At 35.8% G+C, this 15,043-nt stretch overlaps 1 protein-coding gene across 2 annotated transcripts in view; it reads left to right on the forward strand.

Annotated features, from left to right (window-relative positions):
- ADAMTS6 (ADAM metallopeptidase with thrombospondin type 1 motif 6) overlaps positions 1-15,043 on the forward strand; it is a 152,091-nt gene that overhangs the window by 42,821 nt on the left and 94,227 nt on the right. For both annotated transcript variants that reach the window (XM_065655824.1, XM_065655823.1), the window contains one exon: positions 13,591-13,634. In XM_065655824.1, coding sequence (XP_065511896.1) covers positions 13,591-13,634 — 44 coding nt within the window. The remainder of the gene's footprint in view (positions 1-13,590; positions 13,635-15,043) is intronic.

Below are 15,043 nucleotides of genomic sequence, written 5' to 3' on the forward strand. Positions count from 1 at the left end.
GTTTTGAAGCAATTCCATTTTAGTCATATTTTGGCTAAGATTGTTAATTATTTAGTGGTTAAAATTAGCAGCAAACAATAGCAATAGTAAGAGGTGCAGTTGGTCAGGAGAATTTTGCAAATCTGTTTTTGGTTATGTCTTGAATCAATTAAACAGATCGTTTAGCAATCCAAAGAACTTTGTTACTGTATGTGACTTTTCTTAAAAAGAGGGTTCTAAAATAGTATGGTTCTGTGCTGGGCATAGTAACTTCACTGAAATGCATGGCTCTTCTTTGTGGTCTTTGCACTGCTGAATTTGCTCTCTCTCCCTGCATTACTGGAAGGAAGCTCTACTTCTGCACGTTCTTTTAAGCATCTCTGGAACTTAGATACATTTATTCATCTTAATATTTTACATTTTTAACTAACAAAAAGAATTTTTTACTTTAGATGTTTTGCTTTAGGCTTTTACAAGTTCTAAGCAAAAGTGGGAATTTGATTAAAGTATTTATATTTGTGAATGACTTGTATTTATTGAATAAAGCCACACTTAACATTAACAGAAATACTGAAGTAACTAAAACTGAACAACACTGTTTTGCACAATAGAAATTAAAGTTAATACATTGTGAAAAAAAATACTGGTATTTTCTGCATGTTGTCCAACCTTTTTCTGAGCATCCTTACATTATTAAACTACTATATTGATCCTTATTTCCATATAATTCGAGTGGAAGTTTAGTGTTTCTGATCACTAACTTTGGTCTGTGTAAAGTAATAACATACTTTTGTGATTTTAAAACAATGAAAATATTTCTAATTTTTGGCCACGGTGGAGAGAAATGTTTATTGGTTGTTAACTTTACTTGTTTGCGGATCTTATGGTACTTGCATTTATTTATATTAACTACATTATTGCCAAAACTTACTGAGCTGGAAAAAAATAAGGCATACTTATTCTGCTTCCAGCTTGAACTTCTTGAGCTTCTTACAGTTAGTGCTTTAGGCAGTTGTTTTGGCATTGCAGAAGAGAACACGTTTTACAGGACAATGTTAGGCGCTAAAACTTAACAGGCACTAATTGGGGAAAGTAGTTCAAGAGGTTTCCCCTGTAGTTGTTAGTAAGATGTAGGACTGTTCCAGCTCAGAGTAGGATGAGGTGGGAGACTTTTCCCACTGTTTTCTATGTTGATAAAATATTTAGACTACAATAACCATGGCTATAATATAGCTTCCATTTTAAGTATGCTTCACTTTCTTTTTCAATTAATATTCTGAAAAGTTGTATTAAAATATCATTTTTATTTTTCCATGATTATGACATAAATATTTGAGGATTTTCTGATAACGCTTACTTAAATTATGTGGGATTCAGGTTGGGAGGGACATCCGGAGATCTTCAGTCCCATGTCCTCCTCTAAGCAGGGTGAACTGTGAGATCAAAACAGGTTGCACAAGCCTTTATCCAATCTAGTCTTGCAATACCTGTTTGGGCAATCCACTTTACTGCTCAGCTGCCCTTGTGGGGAAAAAAGGTACTCCATATAGCCAAAATTTCTGCTCAGCATTTAAAATTTTATAAGACTTTCGGGAATCATTATTTTAATAGTTTCATGCTACTATTCAATGTGGTAAAAATAAAAAAAACCCCATGAGTTCAGGTCAATTTTAATACAATAGAATAGTCTGTCAATTCAAAAAATAATAGCTTTGAAATACTAGTTTACAAAATTAAGACTTGAATAATGTATGGAAGATTAACACTTAGGAATAAGTGAGGAATTCCTTTTGACAATTGGATAGTTTTAATATGGAATTAATAGCTTAGTTTGAAGAATTCATAGACAGGGAAAGAAATCTGACAGGTGTGCCCCTTTGCAAGGTGGATCACTGTTGCTGTAGCTCATTTCTTTCCCAGCTAGTGGTGATTCTTCTGTGATTCTTTATTGGTAGAAGCACTAAAATAAATTGCACCTGCCTCATTCTTAGATTCTTTAAGATATGGGGAACTAAGTATGTATGCATGCAGTCTGGGTAGACACTGTTGACTAATCCCAACTTGCATTCATATAATAAGAGAGATGTGGTTTGTAAAGAGGTACTGTTCTCATGTTGTTTCATTCACAGCAGTTAGTTGCTGTTGTCATTAAAGTGATTTGTAAAAAATAAGCCAGACAGAAAATGATAGTGTATGCCACACAGTCTTTTTTTTGTCTTGAATTGAGCCAATATTTCTTCTTGATGTGTATTATATGGAGAAGAAGATGAGACAAATATTAAGTGCAATTCTGGATTGCATTAATGGCTTCCACTTTTTGATACAGATCGACTTTAGAGATCAGTCTGCAGTGCAGGTATTCGATTTGCCAGCACATTTAAAAAATGAAAATCAAAATAAGTTCCTTTTGGTCTTAGTATGACAAGACACGGACAAGATTTCAGTCATGTTATACTTCTTGTAGACTTATTCTCTGCTCACTTCTTTCAAAGTTATCTTTGTTACAACAGTCATTGCTTCTTTTGTCATTTCATTCTGTAACTCTGTGCATTCGCTTCCTCTCATTTCACAGGCAGTCTATGAAGTTTATTAGCTTAAAAAATTGTTAGTTGTAGAACACAGCAGCAGCCTGTTTGATGGAATTTATGCATGTCATCTGGAGAACTACCACAGTGTCCAGCACTTGAGTGGTGTTGTGTTGTTCTTTAAGCACTGGCAATCATATTGGTTGCTGTCATTTCTTGAAGAGGAGAAATCCTTTTTTGTAATTTATTGTAACATGCTTATAGAAACAAATACTAAATTTGTAAAATAGATTGTTTTGAGTGTGCCTTTAAAAAAAAATTGCTTTTGATACTAGTCAGGGTTAACAATAATTTGAATGGAGTGATTGCCTTTTTTTTTTACCTTAAAAAGAAGTCAACAAATAGATTTTCCTTTTTATTATTTCCATTGGCTGAAGAAGCTTTAATTACTGTGTTAAGCTACTGAAATTTAGCTCCCTCTGTAAATCCAACTCTGTGATTATGCAAATACTTTATGATTGTTTAACTGAGACAGGCACAGGGCATATTGTTCTAATTGTGTTCAGGAAAAATAGGTTGTAACAGAACATGCTTAGGAGTTTCAATCCTTTTCTCAGAACTTTTTGTAAAATTATGAACCAGAAGTAACAGAAAAAATCACTGCTCTTCTTTCCTCTTTTGATTGTTATTTGATAATATTATGACTTTACTGAAAGGATTTAGCCTACATGTAAAATACACATTCTTAATCCAGCAAATTAAGTATTAATTTTTGGGATAAGAATAAAGATCCTTATTATGCCATTGAGTAAACTGGGCTTGATATGCCTATATCTTGAACACTTTGTGTCATTTGTGTCATTCTGGCCTTATCTCAGAAAGTTTTAGGAGAATTGGGAGAGAGAAGCAACTGTGATTTAAAAAAAAATATGGGCTTTTCTTTACAAGCAGTTACCAAGTTGAGGACTCTTTTACTTGGAGGAGTCAAATTTTGGAAAAGTCACATTTGGGAGAATATTACAGTGACCATACAGATTGTATGAAGGGCATAAATAAGGAACAATCGTTCATTGCATCTTTCATTACATGAACTAGAGGCTGCCCAATAAACTTAGCAGAAGAAAGGCTCAGTACAAGGAGAAGGGAGGCAGCCCTTTATGCAAGAGTTAGCTGATGTTGAAACTCTTTGGCAAGTCACTTTATGGAAGCTGGAAGTATACATGGGTTGAAAGGCTGGTTAGGCAAGTTCGCTGAAGAAAAATCCATTCAGTTACTGAATACTCAGAAGCACATCTGTCTTAAAAAATTTGAGCTGAATATAGTTGAAGTTGTGAGAGTATTGGTGTAATTGTCATTTTATGCTTGAACTGGTGGTTTTTGTTTTGTTTTGTTTTTTGGGCATTGTCTTAGATGATGGTGAAGGCAGAGTGCGGGGATAGTGGAATCTTTGGCTTGGCTCATGTTGCAATTCTTATGTTCTTATTTTTGTAGCAGGTGTAGTCTGTCATCCTAATGAACTGCTGCTCTTTACAATCGATCTAAAGTACCAAGCCTTTTATCCCATATGCATTGTGAGTAAGGGCAGATAAAGTGCACATTTTGTGTATAAGGACATGTGTGATCTTTTCAGAGACTTGTAAACTAATAATTTAGAATATTCAGAAAGTTAGAAAAGGGAGAAGGGCCACATCCGCAGCAAAACTTATATTTGCAATATGTTATTGCTATAATTTCTCTCATTTATTTCTGTACAACAGAACTAAAACTTGGTTTGTAATCATAGCTCCTAGCTGTGCTTCTCTTCTGCCAAAGGTCTAGACTAGTGGCTTCCTATAAATGGTTTAGCATAATATTTTCTGCTGTGTGGCAGGATGCCCCCAGCCACGCCTATGTAATTAGTTTTGCTAGTCTTCCTTTTTCCCAGACTTTGTTGCATTAGCACACTCTAAAATAGCATTGCCCTGCAAGCTGCTTGAGCAGCTCTGTGTGAATGTCCTTTGAACAAAGGCTTTATGTATTAGTTGCCAGACTTTTCCTGAATGCACTGATAGAAGAATTATTAGCAGTGTACTTGGAGTAGATATGCAGAAATTTCTGTTCTGTTCTCTAGGCCAGCTTTAGCTAATCACATCCATGTAACTCCATCTAAATTTTGGCTCAGTTCTGAGAACGCAGTAAAACAATGGAATTGCTTCTGAGGAAAAGAATACAGCAAGTGAAGTATTACCTATGTTCTGGTGATACTGCAAATGCTGAATCTCCCCATTGTCTCTGAATGGTAATGGAGTCACAATTGTCACTCAGGTAGGTAGCGCCACCTTTCTGATGCAGTAGTATGATTTTTTTTCTGTGGATCAGGAGCTAGCCCATGGAAGGAAAATTAGGTATGCCACAGAAGATATTTAATAGAATCATAGAATCACTTCAGTTGGAAGACACCTTCAGGATCATCGAGTCCAACCATAACCTAACTGTAGCACTAAACTGTGTCCCTAAGAACCAAATCTAAATGCCTTTTAAACACCTCCAGGGATGGTGACTCCACCACTTCCCTGGGCAGCCTGTTCCAATGCCTGACAACCCTTTCTGGGAAGAATTTTTTCCTCATATCCGATCTAAACCTCCCCTGGTGCAACTTGAGGCCATTTCCTCTTGTCCTGTCAGTTGCTGCTTGGGAGAAGAGATCAACACCCTCCATGCTACAACCTCCTTTCAGGTAGTTGTAGACAGTGATAAGGTCTCCCCTCAGACTCCTTTTCTCCAGGCTAAACAGCCCCAGATCCCTCAACCGCTCCTCATAAGACCTTTGAAACACTCCTTATAGTTCTGCTGGATTTAAACTCTGCTGTATTTATACTCTCTGATTATTTTTATGGGTTCACAGTATTCCAGCTTGCAAGCTTTTGTGCCTTACTATCATAATTAATTTTAAAATTTTGAAATCCACGTATGGTTTGTCCAATAAGGGCTTTTAAAATTATTTTCATAGAACCATGGGATACCAGGTTGGAAGGAACCATAGGGATCATCTGGTCCAACCTTTCTTGGCAAAAGCACGATCTTGACAAGATGACCCAGCACCCTGTCCATCAGTGAAAGATGCGTGGTTGAGGAGGCTCAGTGTTGAAATAGAATGAGCATGTTCTGAAGAAGAAGGGCAGATTTATTTGAGATAGGGCTATAACTGCTAGAAGGCCTGGAGCTCCTTCTGTGTGATGGCTTATGCTGTCTGTACTGCTATCAGTAAAGTGATTCTAGTATACTGGAAGTCAAGCTCTTTTAGCTAGCTTAGGTGCGGATTTTAAGCGCATAAGCACAGATCTTGGTGCAGGGTGTAAAAATGGAAAGAAGCAAGATGAATCTTTGGGTAGCTACCCTAGGCCAAGCCTGTGTGATGCTGTGACTCCCATGTTGGTGTCCCTCAAAGTTATGTTTATAGTAGAATGGGCCTATTTGTATAAGCTAGTTGAGAATAGCTTGAGCCATCAGTCAGTCTGTTAGTCTTAGAGCTGTGGAGAGAGGACTCTGATGGAACTTGTATTCACTGAGAATCACAAATGAAAATACATGGAGGAAGGACAAATGAGTTAATGCAGCAAGACTGTGTGTATTGGATACAGAATAGAAAAAAGTAGGAGTTAATTTCTAATGATGAAGAAATTAAGACAGAGCAGAGAGTGAAGTAACATTGCTAGTCCAAGGTTTGCTAGGGGCAGGCTTTGGAACCACAAGTGCCAGGCTGTTTCTCCAGTGCTAGTTTGCTTATAAAGCCCTCTCTAGAGTAATTCTAGAGTCTGCATTGTCAACTCAAATAGTCTCGTGAATTTGTACAATGTTCGTTTGCCTTCATGATATTGTGGTTGAGTTGATACTTTCTTACTTTGTAGTCATGTATGGTCTACAGAAAGGTTCTGATTAGAACAAGAATGTGGGGAAGGGAAGTATTCTGTCTTTTCCAGAATTTGAAATCATGTTAAGAATACATCAATCAGTGGATGGTAAGGAATTACCCATATTTTTATGCTACCTAATTTTAATCCACTTAATAGTACTATCATAGAAGCAAAGATTGTGATGTCACAGCTGAACCAGTCAGCAGTACTGATGCTGTTTGAGGGGGTTTTTTGTGTTTTGTTTGTTGTTGGGTTTTTTTTGTTGTTGTTGGTTGGTTGGTTGTGGTTTGTTTGTTTGGGGTTTGTTTTGTGTTTTGTTTTGTGTTTGTTTTTTTTTTTTAATACTAGCAGAATACTGACATTTTTCTTTTAAGTTTTTGTGGGTGTCTGTCTCAGATACCTAACTAGATCGTGATCTGACAGTTTGTAGCACTTGTTATTCTTTACTTTCCATTACTTTATTCTCTTCTCATTGCTGTAGCTGGGAAGGACATGTTTCTATGTGAGGATTGACCTCATCAATGTTTATAAATATATAAAGGGTGGGTGTCACGAGGATGGAGCCAGGCTCTTCTCGGTGACAACCAACAGTAAGACAAGGGGTAATGGGTTCAAGCTGGAACACAAGAGGTTCCACTTAAATGTGAGAAGAAACTTCTTCTCAGTGAGGGTGACAGAACACTGGAACAGGCTGCCCAAGGAGGTTGTGGATTCTCCTTCTCTGGAGACATTCAAAACCCGCCTGGATGCCTTCCTGTGTAACCTCACCTAGGTGTTCCTGCTCTGGCAGGGGGATTGGACTAGATGACCTTTCGAGGTCCCTTCCAATCCCTAACATTCTGTGATTCTGTGTGATTGTGGATAGTTGTAGAATAAACCCTGAAAAGGGCCAAGAATGTACATACTGATAGCCTTAGAAAGCAGATGATGATTAAAAAGTCTGTATTATTTCCTCAAATGAAATGGTGTGTCATGGCCTAGGATATGTCTTAAGCTGAGAACAGTCTCAGAGTCTTCATCCTGTCTTTGGATCGATTTTTGTTTACTAACTCATCTACATACTATTTGTATGTAATTAGTATATTTTGCAATAGCTCTGCTATATGCTTGCATGACACATCAACATAGTATTGAAGGAAAACCTGTCTGATGATATATTTTTCATTAAGTTAGTTGAAGATATTTTTTTTAGACAGTCTAGGTGGGGAATTTGCAATGAGAGAATCCTTTATGAAATCCTAATTTCAAAATCAGCTTTGTACATCTGTTCTAAGTACACCGATAATAATGATTATGGTAAATTTGAACCTGGTATTCTAACGTTACATTGTAACGTTACATAATGTTACAAATTGATGAAACAAATGACAGCATTTAAAAAAATTGTTTTTAAAATGTTTATTTTTACTGTTCTGACTGCATTTGCAATTTAGAAAAAGTAGTATGGAAATGTTTCATCTGCAGTACAATTATTTCAGTTATTTATTTTCATATAAGCCAGGAAAATTAGAACTTATAGCAGTAATGGTTTTTCTAACTCTAACTCAGAATTTCATTTATCCACCTATGGTAAATATCAAAAGAAAGTCCAATAGAGCCAGGCTTTGGTTGTCCATGGCAGTTTTAAAGACATGGAAAACTAATAATAGAAAAAGCTATTTCTGTTGAGTGATGTGTAACATATATATTATACTTTTCCTTCCTTAGTTTAAATAGCTCTTTTTGGTTTGAGGTTTTTGGGGAAGAAACCAAATAAGATGTGTACTTTATTTTAAGGCAGAATGCTGTTGCGGTGTACCACTTTCTGTAAGGCTAAAGATATACTGTAGTAAAGCTTTTAGAAAGACATCAAAAAATACTGTGTTATAAAAAGTATTGCTGTTTGTAACCTGTGCAAATCTAATGAATGACAAAATTATCTCAAGAGTGATGATCTGTTGAGGAATTATGATACAAAGTTTTTTGTAAAAAGTGACCAAAAGTCAGTATTTGTTTTATAACTATTTTTTCCACATACTTCTCTCGCATCAGCGACATTGTCTGCACTTGCAAAATAACCACTTTTTAATTGTAGCCAAGTATATGTATGCAAAAGAATGCTGTGAAACGACAAGCTACTTACTATTTTTTATTTTTCATTTTCCGTTACGTAGAAATAAGACTTGGAATTGTCAGATAGCTTGAGGTTTTTGATCCCTTTAAGAGAAGTGTGAGATATCAGTTTAATTCAGCAGTATAGTTTATAGTTCTAAGTGCTGGAACTACGTTAACTTTATTGGTCTGGTCTTTTAACACTTATTCAAATATGAGACATATGATTGGGTGCATAGATGAATTGTTACATAGCGTGAAGAATAAAAAGTAAAAAAGATCAAATTCTAATGTACCTCTTATGTTTATTGTTGAGCAAGGACAGTCCTTATTTGAATAGCTTATTGTCAAAACCTGCAATAATAAAAAAGCAAGTGTCAAAAAGCATAATTTGGTTTAAAACATTTGAAAAATTAAACCTTCCTTTTGGAGATAACACATTCGTAAATGTTCCCTAAAAGTGAAATCTTAATAATTTGTCGTAGTTAGCTCTGTTTCCTCTTAGTCAGGGCAGAGCCAATTCTTAGGCTTTATTTTTTCTGACCACATTTTCAGGCAGGGTAATTGGGAAATCCTGTAGTATTATATACACGAAGTACATGTTCAGCTGTCTCAAAGTTATGAAGAGCTTTATATCCAGTCATACCTGTTTGTTCATTTTGTCTAGACTGAATTTTCTTACATTCATGTATTTTTTACATTTATATTCCAGCCATCTTGGTAGGGTTTTCCTTAGCAATTTACTGTAATAATAGTATTTTTTTGTTGTTTCCTAAAATCTTTGCCTTAAGAAATATTCATTCAAAAGCCTCATTTACTTCTGTCAATAACTATCTGAAATATTGCTCAGGCATATTGGTATCTTTCAGGTACTTTTAGAGTGGGTTTATGTGCTTTTAAGTAAGTAGCTTGTGTTTCCTACTGGTTTTGAACAGTTTGCATTTCTAATAAGCTCACAAGCTGACAGGTTGCAGGGATCACGAAGAATCCTCTCACCTTTCCCTGCAATGTATAGTTAGGTGGGAGAGAAATGTCTGTCTTCCCCTAAGGTGTCTGCGACTGGCTGTAGCTGCAAATAACTCATCTGGCAAGATTGAGCAGTGCTTACACTATTTACAGAGAATTCGTCTTTCTTATATATTTGACTTAAGTGTCCTACTCAAATGATCAGGATCCTACTCATCAGATTTGCAAAGGAAAGGGATTTTTCTGCAAGTCAGAATTGCAGATAAGTGAGACTTCTTCAAGAGATAATCCATAGCTTACGTCTACACTAATAAATTAAACAAACATGTCAGTGACTTTTTTCTTTCACTGAGGACCGCTTCCACAGAACTATTTACATCCATACTAATAAGCTGACTTCTCCAGAACAGAGAACATATCTTCATATGTTTTGCATGTTCATAATTGTGTGTGGCCACCTTCTGAGTTTCTTCTGGGAATTCTTTGAGATTATTTGTTGTCATGGGCCAAATCCATGCAAGGAACTTTTTTTTAACAATTTGGTGGATTTTAAAACAGTTTGATAATACAGATAATAGAATTTCAGTGTCCAGGAGCCTGGTCGCTTTCACTTTTTAATTCGGTGGTATAGATGTGTATTCTAGCATGGAGTATGCTCATATCCTGCAAAAAAGACTGGAAACTTTTCCTTGTTAAGTGCCCTTGGAGGGCACACTCACACTTCATGTTTGATTCATGGTGTCACAGGAGGCTATTGCTGCTCCAGTGCTTGACCATCCTGTTGGACTGATAATAGTCTGTCTCTGCAGTTTCCTTCTGGCTGATACGTTGGTCTTAGTTGTAAGTGACAGCTGTATATCCATCATGCATTTCCCACCTGTCTGATGCGGCTCTTCAGCAGCCTTGCAGGTGTGCCCGGAAGTCCCAGACCTCTTCCACATCTGCCTCATCGAATTACTTCTGATCCGTTCAGGGTGAGAATGGACACGTAATCAACAATCTTGTCTCATACCTCTTTCCACATTTCTCTTCCCCACCCTGGTCACATTCAAGGGACATATGCACCCACTTTATTAGGAGGCATATGATCCACCTTCGGCAAAGGATTTCCGTGGCTCTCTCAAAATGATCAGGCTGCCATCTCATCCTGAGGTTTTTTGCAACCTGCATATCTGTATTCTTACATTCAAATTTTGTGTGGCGGCCCTCTTACACATTCAGTCAGTGAATAAAAAAGAAAATACAATCATATCTTGCAAACTACGTTTTTGCATATCTCTTGTGACTGTTGTCATTTTCAATGGTTGAGATGATAATTGTTGGCCTGAGAATTTATCTTTTGGTTGTCTTTGGCTCGTGAAGTATTTACTGAGGACCTGGTGACACTAGTGACAGCTAGGACCCATCTTCACCTTTTTGGAGTGTGGTGTGGTTTTTTTGTTTGGTTGGGTTTTTTGGTGTTTGTTGGTTTGGTTTTTTCTCGTTTGTTTGTTTTGGTTTTTTGCTTGTTTTGTTGTTGTCGTTTTGGTGTGGGGGTTTTTTGTGTTTTTGTTTGTTGGGTTTTGTTTTTTTTTTAATATACTGATTAGACCTATCTAATCTCATGGGTAATCTGGATGATCTGTCATTTCAGGAGTTTCTTGGTTTGAAGCTACTATCTGGGAAATATTGACTCTGTCATCTTTGCATTTTGGAACCCAACATCTGTGGGTTTAATGGATTAGTTGGAAATTCAAAATAGAGGAAGTGGTGTCAAAACAAAAAAACACAATGTAGACTGATTTGTTTAAGTCATATAAAGAAGCAAATGATGGAATCAAGCAGTTTGGTACATTAAAATGATAAGAGGTTTCAATCAATTCACAAGCAGAAACCATCCATATGAAAGGAAGTGGAAAAAATGGAGCTTGAAGATGATGTAGGTAAAGTAAGTCATTGAGCACTGAAAACTGAAAAGTTTTTTTTTCTGTTAAACATAGGCATAAGAGAGTGTATGAATGCTCCTTATAGGAAATTAATTACTGCCTATAAAATATGAATATTTCATGAAGCCCTAATTAGAATACATTACTGCCTGGATATGTTCTTGCAAAAATAATTAGTGTATTGGAAAATAAAATTGTGTTTCCTTTAGTTTTATTGTCTAATTTAAGTTTCATTATCATCATGTTTTCTTACAAATGCTAGCCTATGCATACTGAAAATACTCTCTACCCAGTTTAAACAGAGGATACCAAGGTCTTTGTTTTTCAAAAATATAACAGGAACAAGGGACTTAATTTATAGCATTCTTTCCTATCACAGTTCCTTGTGAAACTTAACTGAAGGTGAGGTATAGCTTCATATTCATACCTGTATGATAGTAAGCAGGTTGAGGCCTTAAGGGCCAGTTTGCAGCCCTGCAGAAATTGGTGACAACATTCTATTTGAATTTAGTGGAACTGGCTTTCTTCTTAAACTTCCATTTTATCCAGGGATATATACCTTTAGGTTTTTTGTAATTAGCACTGGATATTAAATGTTAGAAGACTAATACTTCCTGTGTATTGTACTGTCTTCCTTGTGTTCAGCTTTAAACTACATTTTAAAGAATTTGAGGAAGTTTGGGAACTTGAGCAGGATTAGGTTTAGGCTCTGTCCTAAATGCAGAAATAGGAAGTTTACTTCCTTACGTGTGTAAAAGGCAGGAAGTACTCGGTGCAGTTCTTTCTTTCTCTCTGTACCTGTGTCATCTTAAAGCTTTGTGACATACAAAACCTAATGATATTCCACCACATTTTGTATAAGAATGCTGATTTAATTACCTCCCCCTTTCCACACAGCAAATGGGAAGTCAGAGAGAGCTTTATGTGCATATGGAATGGCAGAATGTGAACTACATTGAAGAGATCAGTGCATATGAACTTTTAAGTTCAAAATTAGAGCTTAATCCTACAAACTGCTCTGTGCTCAGTACCTTTAAATTTCACAGGAATCCCATGTGGTCACAGCAGTCTACATGCATAGAGAGTTTACTGGATTTCAACAAATTTTAAGCTTTGCTATTTTGTCCATGGATTTGGCTTACAGACAGGCCTCAACTCAGTTAGCACTGAAAGGTATACATCTCACGATCAGACTCCTACAGGAGAACAGTCCCTAGGTTATATTTAACAGAAATGTCAGGTGACCTGAAATTAGTAACTATTTGGGCTAAAAAATTTAAGCGTGAATATGGTATTTTTTAATCTTGTTTTGATTCACCATTCGAAAGAATAGAAATTACTCTGAAACATACTGCAAGGAAGTCAGTATAAATCCTTGAAAATCAAAGGCATTGTAGGAGTGTTCTCATATCACTAGCCATATAATCAAATTGCAAATTCAAAATCTGAAGGTGTAATTCATGAGTTGACTGCTGCATGACCACTGCTATTATAGGCTATGCTGCATAAAACATTTTAAATCCATTTTCAGCTCCAGATACTTACATGTTAACTACACAAAAACTCTTTGAGTTTCTGTATTTGAAGGAATTTATCAAAGGTGATGGTAATTCTCCTTTAAAGGCATTATTTAGCTTTTTGCAAAAATGTTTTTCATTTCAGTTTGTTATGGTGCTCTTAAGACACACATAATCATTGGAAGATAATGACAAGGGAACTATAATGGCAATTAATAAGATTTTTTTATATATAATTTTTAGTGTAATAATTCAGAGTTATAGTTTTAATTAGAGTAAAAGATTAAATAGGAATAACAATATTGTTTAGTTGATAAGTGTGAGACAGTAAGAGGATTCTGACGGTTCAAAAAGTAAAAGTTAAGTGTTTTGAATCAGTAGCAGCCTATAGACATGCTGCTGTAAGTTCAGAACAGCCTGGTAGACTGCTTTGTGGAGTCGGTGATTACAAAGATCCACTTTAACCATTTTTTTCTTACTGGCAGGTGTCCCACTGGCCCGAGGCCAGCGGCTGTACTGCAGCTTGTGGTTTACACCAGAGTGTAGAAAATGCCGACACCAGCTGGCTGCACTTAATTAAGCTGATTGCGGTCTGACAACTTGAACTATGATAGAGATATGTGATAAATATACAAAATATCTTACAAGTTTGGTTCTCTGACATATCTACTTTTTTTTTTTTCCTCCTTAACAGATATGATATCTGCACGTATAAAAACAAGCCTTGTGGAACGCTGGGTAAGGTTATAAAGATAAATTTCAGCTTATATTTGCTGTTGCCTTGCTGTATACTCAGCTATTGATTTGTTGACTGATTAGATCTTTTTAAGTTTATTCTTTCAAAATTTTTCAGTTTTACAAGCATGAACAATAAAAAGTAACCTAGGTGTGTTTTGGCTTTGATACATTGCTGGAAGTTTAAATTAAGTGAGCTGCTGCGGTGTGTTTCTTCTCTGGCAGCTGTGGTTGTGATGAAACCTGGCAGATGACTCAAACTTACTTTTTACACAAGTGAACTTGCTGTTTATTTCTATTTAACCTGACTACACGATCTAGTTAAGAAAATACAAGTAAAAGACCTCAGGAAAGTTAAAAACCAAAAAACCAAACCCAACAACAACAACAACAAGAGCTAAAAAACCCTCCCAAACAATAACAACCCCCCAACAAAAAAAATCCACAAACCACCTTACAGAAGAAACAGGCTTTGAGGTTTACACTGTTGCTCTGTTGTACACAGGGAGTAGAGCTTCAGGTTGTTCCTTTCACAGACTTAGAGAAAAATAGCACGGTGATATAAATTACACTAACATTTAAACTCCTTAAAATGATACTTTGACAATGGAGGAGCACACATAGCAACCTTAGGCGCAAAATGGAGAGCTGTTGTTTTCTCCACACCTAAACTTATTGCTGAAAGTTATTAAATATAGTAATTACCTTTAATAGTGCTTTAATATAGGAAAGAAACATCAATCAAAGACATAACATTCATTTATATTTTTTTTTCAATTTACATACTTTCGTAAAACTGTTTCTCAGAAATAATTAAAGATACAATTCCAATTCAGCTAGTTCAGGTTATTAATACTTTTCTAGGTCAGAACTCATAATTGTGTTTGCTTTGTCTTTCTCTGTATTACTGTATGCTTTGATAGCCTTACTTCTTGTTAATTTTTCTACAAGTCCTGCTCACGTCAGCAGAGCTTTTGGCAGAGAGATGTAGTTTACATGGGGAAAGGCACCTGCTGTAAATATAAACCATTTCCACAGCATGTTTTAGTAAAAGGCAAATGATGCTGATGAATTTGTAAATGTAATTGATTTTCTTTGACATCTGTGTGGAGGAGAAAAAACTAAAGAGACTGTCTGTATTCCTGTCATAGAATTGTCTTTGCAAGTGTTAAAAGAAGAAAGTTTGAAAGAGCGTACATTCATGCACGAACTATTTGATATTTTTACGTGATATTTTTAACACAGATCATTAGTGTACTAGTTCTTACTGTATCAGACTTTGGCATAACGTCAAATTCTGCTTCACTTGAATCCAGCATAATAGAGGATAGACTTTGGCAAATGTTTTATTAAAGAAAAGGCTTGAATTTTTAAAAAGATTTTATTTATTTATTTTTAAAATAAAGATTACA

This window comes from Caloenas nicobarica, chromosome Z (assembly GCF_036013445.1).
Source record: "Caloenas nicobarica isolate bCalNic1 chromosome Z, bCalNic1.hap1, whole genome shotgun sequence".
Lineage (NCBI taxonomy): Eukaryota > Metazoa > Chordata > Aves > Columbiformes > Columbidae > Caloenas > Caloenas nicobarica.